This window comes from Carcharhinus amblyrhynchos, chromosome 10 (assembly GCF_965287045.1).
Source record: "Carcharhinus amblyrhynchos chromosome 10, sCarAmb.v2.hapA, whole genome shotgun sequence".
Lineage (NCBI taxonomy): Eukaryota > Metazoa > Chordata > Chondrichthyes > Carcharhiniformes > Carcharhinidae > Carcharhinus > Carcharhinus amblyrhynchos.
The window spans coordinates 81,045,587-81,063,935 of NC_137333.1; the positions used below are offsets into that span (position 1 = coordinate 81,045,587).

At 39.6% G+C, this 18,349-nt stretch overlaps 1 protein-coding gene across 2 annotated transcripts in view; it reads left to right on the forward strand.

The window, feature by feature from the left end:
* nbeaa (neurobeachin a) overlaps positions 1 to 18,349 on the forward strand; it is an 825,376-nt gene that overhangs the window by 248,515 nt on the left and 558,512 nt on the right. For both annotated transcript variants that reach the window (XM_080197464.1, XM_080197465.1), the window contains exons 18-19: positions 2,482 to 2,590; positions 11,357 to 11,438. In XM_080197464.1, the coding sequence (XP_080053590.1) occupies positions 2,482 to 2,590; positions 11,357 to 11,438 (191 nt within the window). The remainder of the gene's footprint in view (positions 1 to 2,481; positions 2,591 to 11,356; positions 11,439 to 18,349) is intronic.

The following is an 18,349-nucleotide window of genomic DNA, read 5'->3' on the forward strand; positions in this document are numbered from 1 at the left end:
AAATTCATTTTCAAAGAATTTTTCATTACTTTTAAGGTAAATCCACTCTATTCTTTCCATGTTCTCAAGCTGCAAGAAGCCTTTGGAATGCAAGAGCCATAACAGTGTGGAGAGCCATTACAGCTTCAGTGAGAGTGATTGGACAAAGTATTGAAACTTTCATTTTTATATTGCAATTAATGTATTTTGGGTTGAAACTTATCTCAATATGCTTAGTTTTAGCAGTTCAGTACTAGTCTTCTTTTGAACCTGTTTATTTGGTGCCCTGTGATCCAATTTGAACTGGTATGAAGTAGCTATTTATGAAAGAGGCGTAACAAATGGAAAGAAAAGTAGACGATGGTTATGAATACTAAAAACACTATTGGAGAAGAATCAAGAGATGTCAAAAAAATTAGAAAACACAAAATTAATGAGGCTTAATACATCAAAAATTTAGCAAATTTGACTAGTATGCATATGAGTATGCAAACATGCAAAACATACTTGGAAAGCTAAAATACTGGATGCAGCTACTGTAATGGAAATGTGGCTTGAAATTGGTCAGGATTGGTAACTTAATATTCCTGGCTATAATGGCCGGGGGAGAAAAAGGGAGTAAAGTTGTGGTGTTAGTGAAGAACTTCCTAATGGTGCTAGAATATGTGGATGCCCCAGAGGGTTGCATTAAGGCAGTATGTATGTGAAAGGAGTTAAAAGATGGAATGGGAAGTACATCACAGTAGTGATTAAATACAAGTAGAGACATTCAGCCCAATTTACATGATAAGGGCTACAGGACAATTATAGCAAGAAAATTAATAATATAAATTATAATAACGATAGCACATATGTTCAAAGTAGAAAATGATTTTTTAGAATGTAATCAGGACTGGTTCTCAGAACAATATGCTCTCAGTCCAACTAGGGAAGGAATTATTTGGAGGAAATAAAGGGGGTATATAACTGACCTGAGTAGAACAACAGTTTGAGAAATAGTGACCATAGCATAATTAGGGTCAACTTAAAAATGGAAGTGGGTGATAAATAGCTGAAATGAAGCTAGTGGTCAATAGGATAAGAAGTGAATTGTCCGCAGTTATTTGGGGAAAAAAATACTATCAAATGGGCTGACAATTCAACAATAACAAATATTCTAGTTTCTGATCCTCCAAAGGATTTTTTTATCACTATATTTTTCATTTAAATAATGGGATTCAGATTTGAATGTGATCTTTAAAAAAAAAATTCTTGATCATGACCAGTGCATCTAGGGCATATTTTGTTGCTTTCTACCATGAAGGTGGAGTGATGGGGAGCAATGTGGAATCATCTTTTTGCTCTTCTGCATTATGAATGAGAATGGCTTGGGAGCAAGTGATACATTTTTACCCAATACTTCCCACAACTTTGAAGTCAGCAAACATAACTGGAAGAAGAACTGTTGTTGCTTTTTATAAGGTGATGTTTAAATATCTGGATTTAGTAGTCTTGATTGAAACATTTCCATGGATGGATCGGCAGATGGAGAAACTAAATTATTCTCTTCCAACATCTGTTAATCTTTAATATTAACATATCAAATATGTTTTGTCTTGCTACCAATCGATAATTAAAACCACAGCATTGACTGACTGGAATGAGCTTGGGTAAATGGATAAAATGCCCTTTGAACTTCAATTCTTTGGTTCATTTTGTTTCAAACATAATTGGGATTTCAATACTGAAGACTAAAAATCAGGAGTCAAGTGTTCAATTTTCCAAGTGGAAGCAGCTTCCAGTTTAATTACCAATGTTGAAAACCGAAATAAAGCCACAAAGTTTCTTGTTTGTAACAGGATAAATACTCTGCTTTAATTGCACATGCCTTTTTGGAGAGTTATGTGTTTGTGAAACCAAATGATCAAAGTGGGGTGGAGAAGGAAAAATAACTGTCTATGAATTAACAAATGGATCCCTGAAACTTGGTTTCAACCAGTGTTAAGCATCATGAATCAAAAGTAATTACTGGTTTTCATCTTATGGTTGTATGTTGTTTATTGTGGGTTCAGAGTGGCTACGTACCACATGTACATATGTAACATTTAGTCCACTTAAAATAAGGAAATCATTGTGGCATTTCTTTGGAACATTGTGATATTGGACACATGTAAGTCGATATTGTTAAATGTCTTGACTATTTTAAGTTTCTGACCTTTCAGAAACTACAACCACTGAAAAATGAGCAGTAACATTTGTATTAAGTTATTGAATCATCTTTATGATGTGTCAATAGATCACAATCTTAACGTGGCTCTGATATTGCTCTTGACTGAAAATGGTAAAAAAAAGTCCGAAATTGGAAAACCTGAATATTGCAAATAGGAACCTTTGTGGCCTGATTTGGAAAAAAGACTTAACAAAAGTGGCTCCTAAATGAAGGCAACATAGATTTAGGTAAATTTTTCATCACAGTGCAAAATGAACTAGTGCCGTCATGTCTAGTCTAATTGACTCTTTCAGAAGGAAGGTGGAAATCATGCACACGCATAGTCTATTCACTTTGCTTGGAGAAAGGCTAATGCTGCACACCAATACTCTTACCGTAACAACGTACAACACACTTTATGAGGTAAGGCATTGATCACCAGGAGACAACCATATCAACTAATGTAAATGTTGTGAGAAGTGTATGCTAGGTACAGTGTCATTCAAAGGTGAATTTATTGCTTTTTTTTCCTGCAGCTATAACAACAGTAAATATTTATTTTTGTTAGGAGCGTTTATCAATTCCTGCATTCTTATTGTATTTGTGCAGAAAAGGTAAAGTTGCAATAGTGTCGGTATTTTGTGCAGTACTTTTTTCTTATTCCTAGTAAAAATATATTTTTCGTAAGTTGAGCGCTTCTGGAATAATCTGTGTATTCGTACTTGCTGCTCGTAAGTTTAAATGCTTGGGCTTTACAATTAGTCCCTATTTACAGCATGTAGTTCATTGGAGATCATGTAGATGATTCTTAATAGCCACTTGAAGTGGCCCAGTCTGTTTTTTTAATACAATTACTATGACAACTTGGGATTGACAATGAATACATTCCTACATCAGTCATAAGCCAAACAATTAAAAAATTGAGATGCCTGCTATGTCCCACTCTTGAAAGACAGAAATTGCTTGCTGTTAGGCTAGTACTAATACAGAAACCAATGAATCAACAAATACTGAATTTTACAATTCTTCAATAAACAATCTGAATTAGTCCGTAATAGATTAAATAGCCTTGTTGAATTCAGTCCATGGAGCCTAATAAGTATCACGTGAAAAAGTCAGATAGATTTGATGTTGTACAGTGATGGCACATATCTCAGTATTTCTATGGAAATTGGTTTCCTAAGAGAACTAAAACCTGTATGAGGTTTCTCAGTAATTATTCAATTAAAAAACCTCAAGTCAGAGTTATTAATCTTACAAAAGCTACAGATGTAAGAAATATTGCATTGAATAATGATGAACAAATGCTTGAAGGTCACCTGGGATGAACAGAGAAGTGTACACTAAACCTTGAAGTGAAAAGATTATTCTTCTTGTTGAAGATTTTAAAAAAAATGGATAGGAAATGAAATAAATGCAAGCTAGAAACAGATTTATGGACAGCAGCGTTAATTATTCCATATCTTCATATCTACATTAGGTAGGACCTTGTGATATTGCCTCAACATAATGTTTAAGTACAAAATCCAGACTGTGATTCGTATTTTAGTTAAAGAACTTAGGATGCACCTGCTGTGAGTGTTCTCCTATTTGGAAAAATTATAATATGACCAAGACATATTTATATCACAAATTTAATAAGTTTATGTTCCACACAGCATCATATTATTATCAAACAGAAATGTGCATCTCCAGTAATTGTATATTAGAATATGTGTAATGGAGGAACACAGAATCATTCCATTGCAACAAAATTTTTGATATCCTTTTCAAAGTTTAAAGTTTTTGAAGTTCAAAGTTAAAGGGTTAAAGTTTTTTAAAGTTTATTTATGAGTGATATAGGTAGGCTTACATTAGTACTGCAGTGAAGTTACTGTGAAAATCCCCTAATCGCTACATTCCGGTGCCTGTTCAGGTCCACTGAGGCAGTATTAACATATGATTGTGAAAGATATGCATTTAGAAACTATGAATTTCAGTCTCTATTAAAGTTTACTGTTGTTTCTGATGCTGCACCTAATCTAAATGTGCTCCCATTTATGTTTTGATTTCTAACTTTCATTAATCAATAAACCTAACCCTCACTGTACATTATGACTTACTCTTACCAAAAACAGATTTAATATTGACCAGGATGGTTGGAAAGAAAGGTCTTGTTGCTGACAGTTGTTTAACCGTTGCTTATCAAAAGCATTGAAAATATCATCACGTGATGTAGGCATGGGAAAGGAAAGTATTTTGTTTCTGAATGGGCAGTGTGTTGAAGTGATAGGCAGACTTATGATCAAGTGGCAGAGCTTAATTAACTAATAGTTTCCTACATTTTTGGATTATTTCATTTGAGAATAATAGGATTGGACCCTTAAAGATATATGTCTGTACTGTATGTGGTTGTTATCCAGATAGGTACCTTAATTTGTTCAGCTTGTACATACGGCGAGAAATTGAAATTGGAACTTTCCGGGGAATATAGTAATGAAATCCATAAAGAATGCTCCAGAGTTAGATCACGATGAACCACGATTAAAACAGTGTTCATAAAAATCACATATACTGAATAAAACACAATAGAAAATATTTTGGGCAGTATTTTATAGCCTTGCTTGTCCCAAAACTCTAAAATCCTGCCCAAGGTCATTGAACTTCCTCATGTTCTGCCCCTGGCTCACTCCGATTTCCGTGGTGGGCGAGCCAGTAAAATTCCAGCCTTTAAATCTACTTTCCCATCCAAGAGGGAATTGAAATTGTTAAATAATGCAGAACACTAGAGACCAGTTCTTCTTTTGATATTCAGAGACAAAAATATCAAATTATGCTTCAAAACGAAACTGTTGTGCACCACAGTTGAGAGAAGATCATATGCGTGCCTATGGCAGAAGTATTATAAAGGGATACCCATGAGATATTCCTCCCATTTTAGATGGCAAATTTGTATTCATATATGGACGTTGAACTTATTTTCAAGAATGTCAATCTCAGTACAATGAAGAACCTAATGGCCTGGATTTCTCTCTTAGCAGCTTGGAATTGGTGTTTGCCGTTCATCCCATTGGCAGTTTCCTAGAGTTCTTGTGGGCTTGTCAGCAGAGATTTCCCCTAGAGTCATAGAGTCACAGAGTCATAAAGGTTCACAGCATGAAAACAGGCTCTTTGGCCCAACTTGTCCATGCTGCCCCTTTTTAAACCCTTGAGCTAGTCCCAATTGCCCACGCTTGGCCCATATTGCTCTGTAGCCATTTTACCCATGTAACTGTCCAAACACTTTTTAAAGACAAAATTGTACCTGCCTCTACTACTTCTGGCTTGTTCCAGACACTCACCAGTGTGAAGAAGTTGCCCCTCTGGACCCTTTTATATCTCTCCCCTCTGACCTTAAACCAATGCCTTCTAGTTTTAGATTCTCCTACCTTTGGAAAAAGATATTGATTATCTAGCTGATCTATGCCCCTCATTATTTTATAGACCTCTATAAGATCACCTCTAAGATCCTACGCTCCAGAGAAAAAAGCCCCAGTCTATCCAGCCTCTCCTTATAACTCAAACCATCAAGTCCCAGTAGCATCCTGGTAAATGTTTTCTGCACTCTTTCTAGTTTAATAATATCCTTTCTATAATAGAGTGACCAGAACTGTATACAGTATTTCAAGAGTAGCCTTACCAATGTCTTGTACAACTTCAACAAGACATCCCAACTCCTGTATTTAATGTTCTGAACAATGAAATCAAGCATTCCGAATCCCTTCTTCACGACTCTTTCCATCTATGACTCCACTTTTAAGGAGCTATGAACTTGTACCTGTGGATTTCTTTGTTCTATAACTCTCCCCAATGCCCTACCATTAACTGAGTAAGTCCTACCCTGGTTCGATTGCCCAAAATGCATCACCACACATTTATCTAAATTAAACTCCATCTGCCATTCCTCAACCCACTGGCCCAATTGATTAAGATCTCTAGATAACCTTCTTCACTGTCCACTATGCCAGCAATCTTTGGTGTCATCTGCAAACTTACGAACTATGCCTACTAAATTCTCATTCAAATCATTAATATAAATGACAACAGTGGACTCGGCACTGATCCCTGAAGCACACCACTGGTCACAGGCCTCCAGTTTGAAAAACTCTATACAACCATCCTCTATCTTCTGTGATCAAGCCAATTTTGTATCTATTTGGCTACCTCACCCTGGATCCTGTGAGATTTAATTTTATGCGACAACTTATTATGTAGTACCTTGTCAAAGGCCTTCCTAAAGTACATGTAGACAACATCAACTGCACTACCGTCATCCAACTTCTTGGTTATCCCTTCAAAAATCTCAAATTTGTGAGACGTGATTTTCCAGTCTCAAAGCCATACTGACTGTCCCTTATCAGTCTAAATGCCTGTAGATCCTGTCTCTCAAAATACCTTCTATCAACTTACCCAGTACAACTTACCATCAAAATTGGTCTTGCCCCAATTTAGAATGTTAACTTTTGGGCCAGACCTATTATTCTTCATAGCTGTCTTAAAAGTAGTGGAATTATGGTCACTTGTCCCAAAGTGATCCTTCAGTAACACTTCTGTCACCTACCCTTTTTTATTTCCCAAGAGGAGGTCTAGTTTTGCCCCTCTTTAGTTAGACCATCCACATACTGAATGAGAAATTCCTCCTGAATACACTCAACAAATTTCTCTCCATCCAAGCTTCTAATACTATGGCTGTCCCAGTCAATGTTGGGAAAGTTAAAATCCCCTAACATTACCATCTTATTTTTCTTGGAGCTTTCTGTAATCTCTTACATATTTTCTCATCAATTTCATGCCAACTATTTGGGGGTCTATAGTACAACCCTATCATAGTGATTTCCCCCTTTTTTGAGTTCAGCACCTGTAGACTCAGTGGGTGAACTCTTGGATATATCCCCTCGCAGTACTGACGTGATGTTTTCCTTAATCAAAAGTGCAAATCCCACTCCTCTTACCTCCTATTATCTTTCCTATAGCATCTGTACCTTGGAACATTGAGCTGCCAGCCATGTCCTTCCCTTAGCCATGTTTCAGTAATTGCTGTAATATCCTAGTCCTATGTACCCATCTATGCCGTGAGTTCATCTGCCTTGCCTGTCAAGCCTCTTGCATTGAAATAAATGCAGTTTAATCTGAACTTCCCTGGCTCTGTCTTGCTTTTGCCTGATTTGCCTAGTACTAGGATTACTGACACTGCCTTTACTATTTAATGTGTTCTCTAACTTCAGCACTGTCCTCAACCTTCTCTTCTGTCTCCATATTGCTTTGGGTCCCATCCCCTGCCAAACTAGTTTAAACCCTCTCGCTTGGCTTGAGCAAAACTCCCCACTTAGGATATTAGTCCCCCTCCAGTTAAAGTGGACATGTCAGCCTTTCCGCAGAAGAGATCCCAATGATTCTAAATCTCCACCCCCTGCACCAACTCTCAAGCCAAGCATTCATCTGTCTAATCTTCCTATTCCTACTCTCACTAGCACATGGCACCGGTAGGAGTCCAGAAATTGCTATCTTCGAGGTCCTGCACTTTTGCCTTCTGCCTAACTCTATATTCACACTTCAGGATCTCATCCCTTTTCCTCCCTATGTATTTGGTACCAATATGTATAAGGACTTCTGGCTGCTCCCCCTCTCCCTTAAGAATGCTGTGCAATCGCTCAGAGATGTCCTTGACCCTGGCACGAGGGAGGCAACAGACCATCCTGGAGTCTTGATTGTGGTCACAGAGATGCCTGTCTATGCCTCTAATCATTGAGTCCCCTATTACTACTGCCTGCTTGCTCTTTGCCCAACCTTACTTCACAGCAGATCCAGGTGTGGTGCCACAGGTCTGGCTGCTGCTGGTATCTTCAGTTGAGAGGCTATCCCCCTCAACTATATCCAAAACTGTTTGAAAGGGGAATAGCCGCAGGAGACTCCTGCACTAGCAGCCTGCCTCTCCTGGCAGTCACCCATCTACCTGACTGAACCTGTGGTGTGACAATCTCCCTGTATCGGGGGCAGAGAGTGTGCTCTGCCCCTTCTACGCTCCCAGTGTGTTCATCTGCTGCTCCAACTATACATTGAGGTCTATGAGGATCTGCAGGTGGATGCGCTTCCTTCAAACAATGTTGTCAGGGAAACTAGATTGCTCCCTAATTTTCCACATCTGGCAGGCGGAGCATACCACTGCCCTAGCTGCCATACTGCCCTTATACAGGTAAACAGATAAAATAATCTCAACTCACCTTTCCCCTGCTCCCCTCCCAGTGACTTTTTTTGGTTAGAGGAAGAGGTCGGGAGGGAAGCGCTGAAAACTAGTATTTGGGTTTAATTGTCCCTTTACAACAGCTCCTCCACAACCTACTTCTGGTAGCAGTGACTGTGTCAATGCAAACCTTACCTGAAATAGCCAGTGTCCTACTCTGCTGCCCACACCTGCTCGCTTGTCTTCACACAAAGAGTGTGTCTTCTGGAGGTTCATCTTCTAGCAGCAGTGACTGCGCTTATGTCAATAATACTGGAACAGTCAATCAGCGTTGTTGCTCTGTTGCCATCACTTGGATGCTTTGCCTTCGCACGAAGACAGAGGGCATCTCACAGAGGTCCACCTTCTGGTAGCAGTGACTGTGCCCATGCAAATCTTACCTGAAACTTTTTTTTCCAAAAATATACTTTATTTGTAAAAATCTCAAATAAACCATTGCAAATCTATATGTCTTTGAATTGCAAACAGTGCAGAGTTAAACCTTTTTACAGTTCTATACAAATTACAGTCATAACATTTCAAACCTTAAAACTATATACATGCCTCAAAAATTACCGTGTGCCATTATTTCTCAGATTGGCACTCAGTTACGCAGGTCGAGGGTGTTCTGCAGTTCCCGGGCCCTTGGTCTGCCTCCGTTAAAAGGCCTTACAGTGTGGCCTTTACTGAACCACCTTTTTTCCAAAAATATATTTTACTCATAAAAATCTCAAATAAACCATTGCAAATCTACGTGTATTTGAATTGCAAACAGTGCAGGATTAAAACTTTTTACAGTTCTATACAAATTACAGTCATAACATTTCAAAACTTAAAACTACATACATGCCTCAAAAATTACTGTGTGCTGTTATTGCTCAGATTGGCACACTGGTACGCAGATCAAGGGTATTCTGCAGTTCCCAGGCCCTTGGTCTGCCTCCTTTAAATGGCCTTACAGTGTGGCCTTTCCCCATTTTGCCTTTGCAGCAGCTGCTCCAATCTTACCTGAAACAATTAATCAGCATTGTTGCTCTGCTGCCCTCACCTGAATGCTTGCCTTCATATGAAGATGGAGGGTGTCTTCCAGATGTCCACCTTATGTTTGCAGTGATTATGCCTAGGCAAATCTTACTTGGACCATCTAATCAGCATTGCTGCTCTGCTGCCCTTACCTGGACCCTTGCCTTCATAAGCAGATGTAGGGTGTCTTCCAGAAGTCCATCTTCTGATCGCAGTGACTGCACCTATGCAAATCGTATCTGGAACAGCCAATCAGTGTTGCTGCTCTGCTGCCTTCACCTGTACCTCACCTCCAATCTGATCTCTTGAAGTCCATAACTTCTACAGGGCCTGTTGTATCTGTGAACAAGGAAAGCAATAGCAAGACTCTTAGTCAATCAGTTTGAAGCATTCTCATTGAGAAATACATGCTGGAATTTTACTGCCACATCTGCCCTGGAAAGTGGGGGGGCAAGTCTCACAGAGCGGAATTCTCCGTTGGTCTTGGGCAGGATTTTACGAGCCTCGCTCAAGCGAGGTCGTAAAATATTAGCCGCAGAGTCTAAACCAGGGAATGTAATGCACAAAATATGATTTAGAGTTAAATGATGTATAGTAAACTAAATAATTACTTGAGAGCATATGGGATTAAAGGAAAGATATAAAAAAGCAGGAAAAAAATCAATTCCTTAAATCTTCAACATTAATTTTGTTCTGTGGAAATGAGACTCGCACTTGCAAAGTTATATTTTTAGACAAGAGAGACTGTTCAGTCATTATTACTTCTGTGGTTTCAAAACTCACTGCTGAATGTTCAAGTCCTGACTTTCTCATCTGTTTTTAATGTGGAACTAGTGGGCAAATACAGCAAGTCCATATTGTTGCAGTCATTTTAATAACAAGTCTTTGGTGAGAACTGCGGCAGTTCATTGTCTGGAGGAGCATGGTATCTCAGATAGCAACTTAATGGATTTCTGCTTTTAACCGTGTAAATGCTCTCTCCATATTTCTTCCATTACAACAGTCGGCACTGATACACTCATTGCAGGTTTCAGGCCAATGTTGGGAAAATAGTAGATATTTATATGTAGTTGAGAATTCTGATTAATTTTAAATAGCCAACATGAGGATAATTAGCAGCTAGTGTTTTAATATGTGGTTTGAGAATAATACGCAAAAAATAAGATATTTAAGGAATATATTAATAAAGTCTCTAAGAAATGAGTTTATAACATGCCAGTAAAATGGAAGATACCAGGAGAAGTCAGGTACAAATTATGCAGCAAATTAAATTACCCATGTATGTCAGGTGAGACAATAATGCCAAATGATAAAAGTGCCTTTGTTTGGTATTAGAGCTGGTTTTTAAACTGGTTACAGAAATGCTGAATCATAAGAAGCCATTTTTGGGGGAGAACTTCCGTAAAATGGACAGACAAATTATATCAATATTTTACGTGTCAGATTATAATTTGAGCATCAAAATTATCATAGATCGACATATTGATTACTAAATTAAACTCTGTAAATTAATTACTTAGGTGTATTTTGAGATAATTGAAATAACCAAACTATGTAGTTGACCAAGCTTCTGGTACGAAAATGGAAATCTGTGGAGAAAGCTCAGTGGTGCTGTTGTGTCATTGAGCCTATCTTGGATCTCTCCTTTGGCCAAACCTATTAGATATTGGCCAAAGTCTTTGTCCGTTGTATGTTTTTTGCTTTGTATTTTCTATGTTTTAATAAAACTAGTTTTAAAAATACATTTTATAACGCTTTGAAGACTGAGTTTTGTTTACCTTTGCAAGTGTTTACTTATCAAAGTTACTTTCAAACTTTCTAAAATAATCCGACCAGCAAAATAGAATTCCCCACTTCATATGGATATTGAATGAAGGTTTGCTTGTTACCATGAATGATTATGTTAATATCTTTTATTTTTTGTTTAGATTTTGACTGAACAAGTGTGCACACAAGTTGTTCATAAACCTCATCCAGAACCTGACTCAACAATAAAAATTCAAAATCCAAGTAAGTATAGATAATATTTATCTTATTTATTCATGCAGTCATTTGAGTACTGATACAGTACAGCTGTAGAGCAGTATTGACAAAAGCCTGGATGACTATAATTTGATGAAATCATAATGTACGTTGAAGATTTCTTTGCAGACTGTGTTATGCTGTAAAATAAAACAGTATTCCTTTTGTAAAATGTTGTATGAAGTGACATATATTGCTTTACAGGAAATGGACAAACTGAAGAGTTAGAAAATTATTTTCCCCAATTGCAGTTCAAAGTTAAGGTTACAATGCTCTCCCCTTTAATATGCCTGGTGCTACAGCATGAAAATTTGGATAAGACCAATGTAATATCAATTAAGAAGTCAAAATCAACGCATACAATGACATATAATTCAGTATCTCTAAAAATACATTTGACTAAGGACGTCCATCAATATAAACTTAATACTCAGATGTTTACTGAATAGTGTGTGAAAGGGATTTGAAGTTCTGATTGTAAAGAGTGAAAAATTACATTTTGAATTTACTTTTAATGTTGTAGTTCTTGACAATTAAAATTTCCAAGTCAGGCAAGCAGTTTATCATGACTGAAGTTATACTACAGAAACTGTTTGCAGACTGCAATTTCAGAAATCATGGTTTATTTGTGCAGGTCGGACAATAAAGAAATTAAAAGATTTATTTATCTGTGTGTTCACCAAGAAATTTTATACTGTGGAATAATGAGTGTTCGAAACACACTGCAAAATGTGAAGTATATCTGAAGAGACTTGATAAAGACTACAGCATGGATACACTGCATACAACAGCATTCAGAACAAACATTATAAAATTGAATTTCAGCAAAGTTATAGTACATGGAACAGTAATTTTAGCAACCACCATTTTGCAATGCAATTTATTGACTAATAATTTAAACGTCGTTTTTTGCGAAAATAATATTTTATAATCATGGAAATTTGTATTAAGTCAGTGCACTTCTACGGCCATTTCAATCTGCATTTTGGTAATTTTTACTGTTACCTCCCAATTTTGTTTTTGTGTGTTGTTTTCCTAATACTCTGATTTTGAACTTAAAATAACAAAAGTACCTTTTTATGAATTGATGCCAACTTTACATATAATCAAATTGTAGGCAGAGTTTACTCTCATTTGGTTGAGTATCACAGGTTAGTTTGAAATGGACTTAGGTATACTTCATTACTTCCGCCGTTTTTGTAAGAGTACACCTTGTCAACAATGGTTCATTTGGAATGAAAGAAACACTAATGTTAGAGCCAAGGTAATTCAATTGGAGCTGCTTGTGATTTTGTTTATCTATCATTTGAGTCTCTGATCACATATGGGAATTCATCACCATGTTTGAAAAGTCTCCAAATAAAACTGTTACATTTTTTGAAGTCAAGTTTCTGTTTTCTTCCTAATGATACACTATAATCGTAGGGTGTACCCTATTAACTTTAATTGAGTCTGGCAAGTAATGAGGTGAGGGACCATATGTTTGCGTAGATTTACTGCTGGCGTTTAAAACCTGCAAGTTAGCAGAACAGTATATTAGTAAGCTCTCCAGATTAGACTACCCTATTGACTTGTGGAGTTATCTGGAAGTAAGGTGAAAAGAGTTGCAGCACCCAATGTCTCTTTTTCCAGTTTCCATAGATATGTCAGGTTTGTTGTTCAATCATTAACAATCTCTTAGAACTCTGCTAGGCTCAAAATCTTGAATAAGGCACTGGGGATTGGACTAAATTCCAAAGGCTTACTACCATCTGTTTCATCATTTAGGTGCATCTGCTTGAACCGTAAGTTCTAATAGGTTGAACTTATGTTAAATAGTTTCACAAAAGGAAAGCCCAACAAAATTTACCTTTAGATCACTGTTCAGTGTATCTGCCTTCTCTTCATATGGGCGAAAGCAAGAAACAGTACCTATACACTCATCCACATACTGGAGGAGTGGGCTTGAGTAGGATTGGATCATTAATGCCCCACAAAAAGATAGGCATAGCTTTTATTTGCAGGAAGTGAGACAAGTTAAAGGAGAAGTTGTTCAGTGAAAACCAGTTCATTCAGGTGGACAAGAGTGGTGGTGGATGGGAACTAGTACACCTCTGTTCGGGGGACAAATGCAGAGCTCTCGGACAATCCTGAATGTTGGATAGAGAAGAGAGATTGGATGCCCCTTGTGAAAAGAAAGGGGTTTGTGCCAAGAAACTGGAATTTACTGAAATGACTTGGGGGTATCAGAAAAGTCATAGATATAGTGGGAAGAGACTGGATGGGGGAGTAAAAATAGAGTAAGTGTAGGGAGGGAAGTTCAGAAGTGATGTTAGGGGTAAGTTTTTCACTCAGAGGGTGGTGAGTGAATGGAATCGGCTGCCGTCAGTGGTGGTGGAGGCGAACTCGCTGGGGTCTTTTAAAAGACTTCTGGATGAGTATATGGGGTTTAATGAGATTGAGGGTTATAGATAGGTCTGTAGGTTGGTAGGTGTTGATGTGATCGGCGCAACTCGTGGGCCGAAGGGCCTGTTTGTGCTGTAGTGTTCTATGTTCTAAATAAGAATAGGAACAGACAAATGACTATACCAGCGTAGTCCTGTTTGTAGATTTTAGGAAGGTGGAATAAGCAGACTGTTCAGGGTCAAGGGACTATGAGGTTGGAAGCTGTGGAGGGAAGATCTCAAAAAGAGATAAGGTCAGTGACAATTCTGGAACCAATAGCTTAATGTTTGGTGGTGGGATCATGTTCGGGAGAGGTAGGAAGAAGTGTCTGAGACTTGGTACTCAACTTCTGCTGTCAGTAAGCTGGATAAAACCCTTGCCAGCAGGCTTCAGAACAATGTCAGGGTTAGACCTGAGAGAATTGAGTACAACAAGTTGGATTGCACGAGGGGAAAGAAAAATTATAATTGCCAAGAAAGCAATTAAATACTTGAGTCTGGAAACGACAATGGCATAGAGTTCAGTTTCAGCAACAGCTCCTGAATGAATACTTTGCGTCGGTATTCACGAAGGAGAGGGGTTCGGAATCGTGCGGTCTCTTGGAGGGAGCGGAGGTTCAGTTGCAGGATATAGTTATTACAAGAGAGGAAGTGCTAGGGCTTTTAGGTAGCGTAAGGACGGATAAAGCTCCGGGGCCTGATGGTATTTATCCCAGGCTGCTTAGGGAGGCGAAAGATGAAATTGCTGGGCCTCTGGCGCACATCTTTGTCTCTTCTTTGGACACAGGTGAGGTCCCAGAAGACTGGAGGGTAGCAAATGTGGTCCCGTTGTTCAAAAAAGGTAGTAGGGATAACCCTGGGAATTATAGGCCGGTGAGTTTGACGTCGGTGGTAGGGAAGTTAATGGAAAAAATACTTAGGGGTAGGATGTATGAGCATTAGGAGCGTTGCGATCTGATTAGGGATATGCAACATGGCTTTGTTAGAGGGAGGTCTTGCCTTACGAATCTGGTGGAATTCTTTGAGGAGGTGACAAAAACGGTTGACGATGGGAGAGCCGTTGATGTCATCTATATGGATTTCAGTAAGGCGTTTGACAAAGTCCCTCACGGTAGGCTGGTAGAAAAGGTTAAGGCGCATGGGATACGAGGCCAGATAGCTAGGTGGATTGAGAACTGGTTGGGAAATAGGAGACAGAGGGTAGTTGTGGAGGGTACCTTGTCGGGCTGGAGGCCAGTGACCAGTGGTGTGCCGCAGGGCTCGGTACTGGGACCTCTGCTCTTTGTAGTCTACATAAATGACTTGGAAGAGGGAGTAGGTGGTGTGATCAGCAAGTTTGCTGATGACACCAAGATGGCAGGGTTGGCGGGTACAGAACTGGATTGTCAGGTGATACAACAGGATATAGATAGGTTGGTGCAGTGGGCAGATAGGTGGCAGATGGCATTTAATCCTGACAAATGCGAGGTGATGCATTTTGGAAGGAATAATGCAGAGAGGAGCTATGTGATAAAAGGTAGGCTGATTAGGAGTATAGACGTACAGAGAGACCTGGGAGTGCAGGTTCACAAATCCATGAAGGTTGCGTCACAAGTAGAGAACGTTGTTAGGAAGGCTTATGGGATGTTAGCCTTTATAGGAAGGGGCTTAGAGTATAAAAGCTGCCGTCTAATGCTTCAGTTATACAGAACGTTGGTTAGACCGCATTTGGAGTACTGCGTCCAGTTCTGGTCACCTTATTACCGGAAGGATGTGGAGTCTCTAGAAAGGGTGCAGAGGAGGTTTACCAGGATGTTGCCTGGCATGGGGGGACTGGGTTACGAGGAGAGATTGAAGAGACTGGGGCTATTCTCCTTGGAAAGACGGAGATTGAGAGGGGACATGATAGAGGTATATAAGATACTGAAGGGAATAGATAGAGTTAATAGTGAGAGACTGCTCCCTAGACTGGGTACGAACACGAGAGGTCATCACTTAAGGGTGAGGGGGGGGAGGTATAATTTGGAGGTAAGAGGAAGGTTCTTTACGCAGAGAGTTGTGGGGGTCTGGAATGCGCTACCGAGTAGGGTGGTGGAGGCAGGAACGTTGGACTCGTTTAAGATGCAGTTAGATAGGCACATGAGTGAAACGAGAATGGAGGGATATGGTAGGGGCTATTAAATAGGGTTAAACCTCGGGAGACACCGGAAGGGCAGGCTGTATGATTAATATTTTTTGTCTTTATTCCACAGGTGGAGGTCCACCTCGTGTCAAGCGAGGGGCATGCACACGGCGGGTCGTGCGTGGGCTGCTCTTGGAAGTCCAGGAGTGGCCTAGTACTTCATGTCGGTGTGTGTGCTTGATCCTGGACCGATAGACGGGCTCCACAACAGCTCAGTGACTAGCACTGCTAGCTGTGCAGATACATGGATTTGGGCCTGTGTCTGTGGGAGTTTGCGCATTCTCCCTGTGGTTGCGTGGGTTTCCTCCGGGCGCTCCGGTTTCCTCCCACACCCCAAAGATGTGCTCTTAGGCTAATTGGTTTCCACCAAATTGACACTATTTCTTCCCTGAATCTGACTGAGTAGGGTCCCATTCGTAGACATGCAGGGTAGAATAGGTGTAGGGCGATGCGGCGGCGCAGGCTCGTTGGGCCGAAGGGCCTGTTTCCCGTGCTGGGTTGTTCTTTGTCTTTGTCTTTGTCAGATGAACAGAGGTTTGCACATTTCTTTAAAGTTTCCTCAACCCAAGAATGTCTTCTGTCTTAAACCAGTTCATGAGCAATTAAAAATGCTAGTGTCTTGTCTGCCCTGATTCCCTTCAACAGCAACTCAACTGGTCCCACTCTCCTACTTTTTCCCTGTTGCTCTGTATTTTATTCTGCTTTGTGTAAGTCAAGTTTGTTTGCCTCTGCCACATTTTAGATTCTAACCACTCACTGGAAAAATGCTTTTCCTTGTGTTTCTTTTGGTCCTTCTGCTGATGTCTTCTAGTTTTGAAATCTTCTGCCAATTGGGGACAATTCTTCCCTCTCTATTCTGCCTAAACCCATCTTGAATTTAAACACCTCAATCAAATCACCTATTGACCTTTGCTTCTCAAAGGAAATCAACCCCAGTTTCTTCAAACTAGTCACTTAACTATTGTGCTCATCACTGGAACCATTCTTGTATATCTTTTCTGCATCTTCCTTAATGTGTTCACATCCACCCTAAAAAGTCATGTCCAGAATTGGACAGAATCCTCCAGTTGAGCCCGAACCAACGTTTTATAAAGGTTCGCTGTAGCATCCTTTCTTTTATACGCCTTGCATCTATCTGTAGAGTCCACGATCTTGTAAGCTTTGTAGATTGTTTATTAAACCTGTCCTGTCGCTTCCAACAATGTGCACACATTTACCCCCAGGGTCCCTCTATTCCAGCACTCCTTTACCACAGTATCCTTTATTTTATATATTTTTTCTAATTCTTTAACATAATGGATCACTTAGCTTTTTTATTTCTCGTTTCTTCGTGGGATCTGGGCATCGCTGGCCAGGCCAGCATTTAGGCGCTCGTGCTGCCGCTTTGAACCATTGTCGTCTATATGCTGTAGGAACCTGACAGTGCTATTAGAAAAAGAGTTCCAGGATTTTGACCTAGCCATAATGAAGGAACAGTCATATAGTTCCAAGGATGGTATGAGACTTGGAAGGGAACTTGCAGGTGGTGATGTTTCCATGCATCTGCTGTCTTTTCATTCTGGTAGAAGAGGTTGCGTGTTTGGAGGGTGCTAACAAAGAAGCCTTGGTGAGTTGCTACAGTGCATCGGTAGATGGTACAAACTGCTTCACTGTTTGTAAATTTTTATTATGATGGATGAGGTGCCAATCAAAAGAGTTGCTTTGCCTGAACAGTGTTGCGTTTCTTGAGTATTGTTGGAGCTGTAGTTGTCCAGGCAAGTGGAGAGTATTCCATCACATTCCTGATGTGAGCATTGTAGATGATGGAAAGGCTTTGGGGAATCAGGAGGAAAGTGGCTCTCCACAGAAATTCCAATCTTGCACTTGCTGTTGTAGCCACTGTATTTATGTGGCTGGTCCAGTTCAGTTTCTGGTCAATGATAACCCCCAGGATGTTGTTGCTAGGGAGTTCAACAAATAATGCCATTCAATGTCAAGGGGAGATGGTTAGATTCCCCTTTCTTGGAAATGATCATTGCCCAGCACTTGTAAGGCCCGAATGTTACTTACCACTTATTAGCTCAAGCCTGAATATTGTCTTGCTTGGACACGGACTGCTTCACAGTGTGTAAATTTTTATTATGATGGATGAGGTATTGACAGTGATGCTGAATGTCATGCAATCATTCATCAACAGCTCCATTTCTGATCTTATTATGGAGGGAAGGAAACTGGTGAAGCAGCTGAAGATGGTTGTGCTTTGAGCACTACCCTGAAGAACTTCTGCAGCATGTCTGGCACTGAGGTGATTGATCTCCAATCATCATAGCCATGTT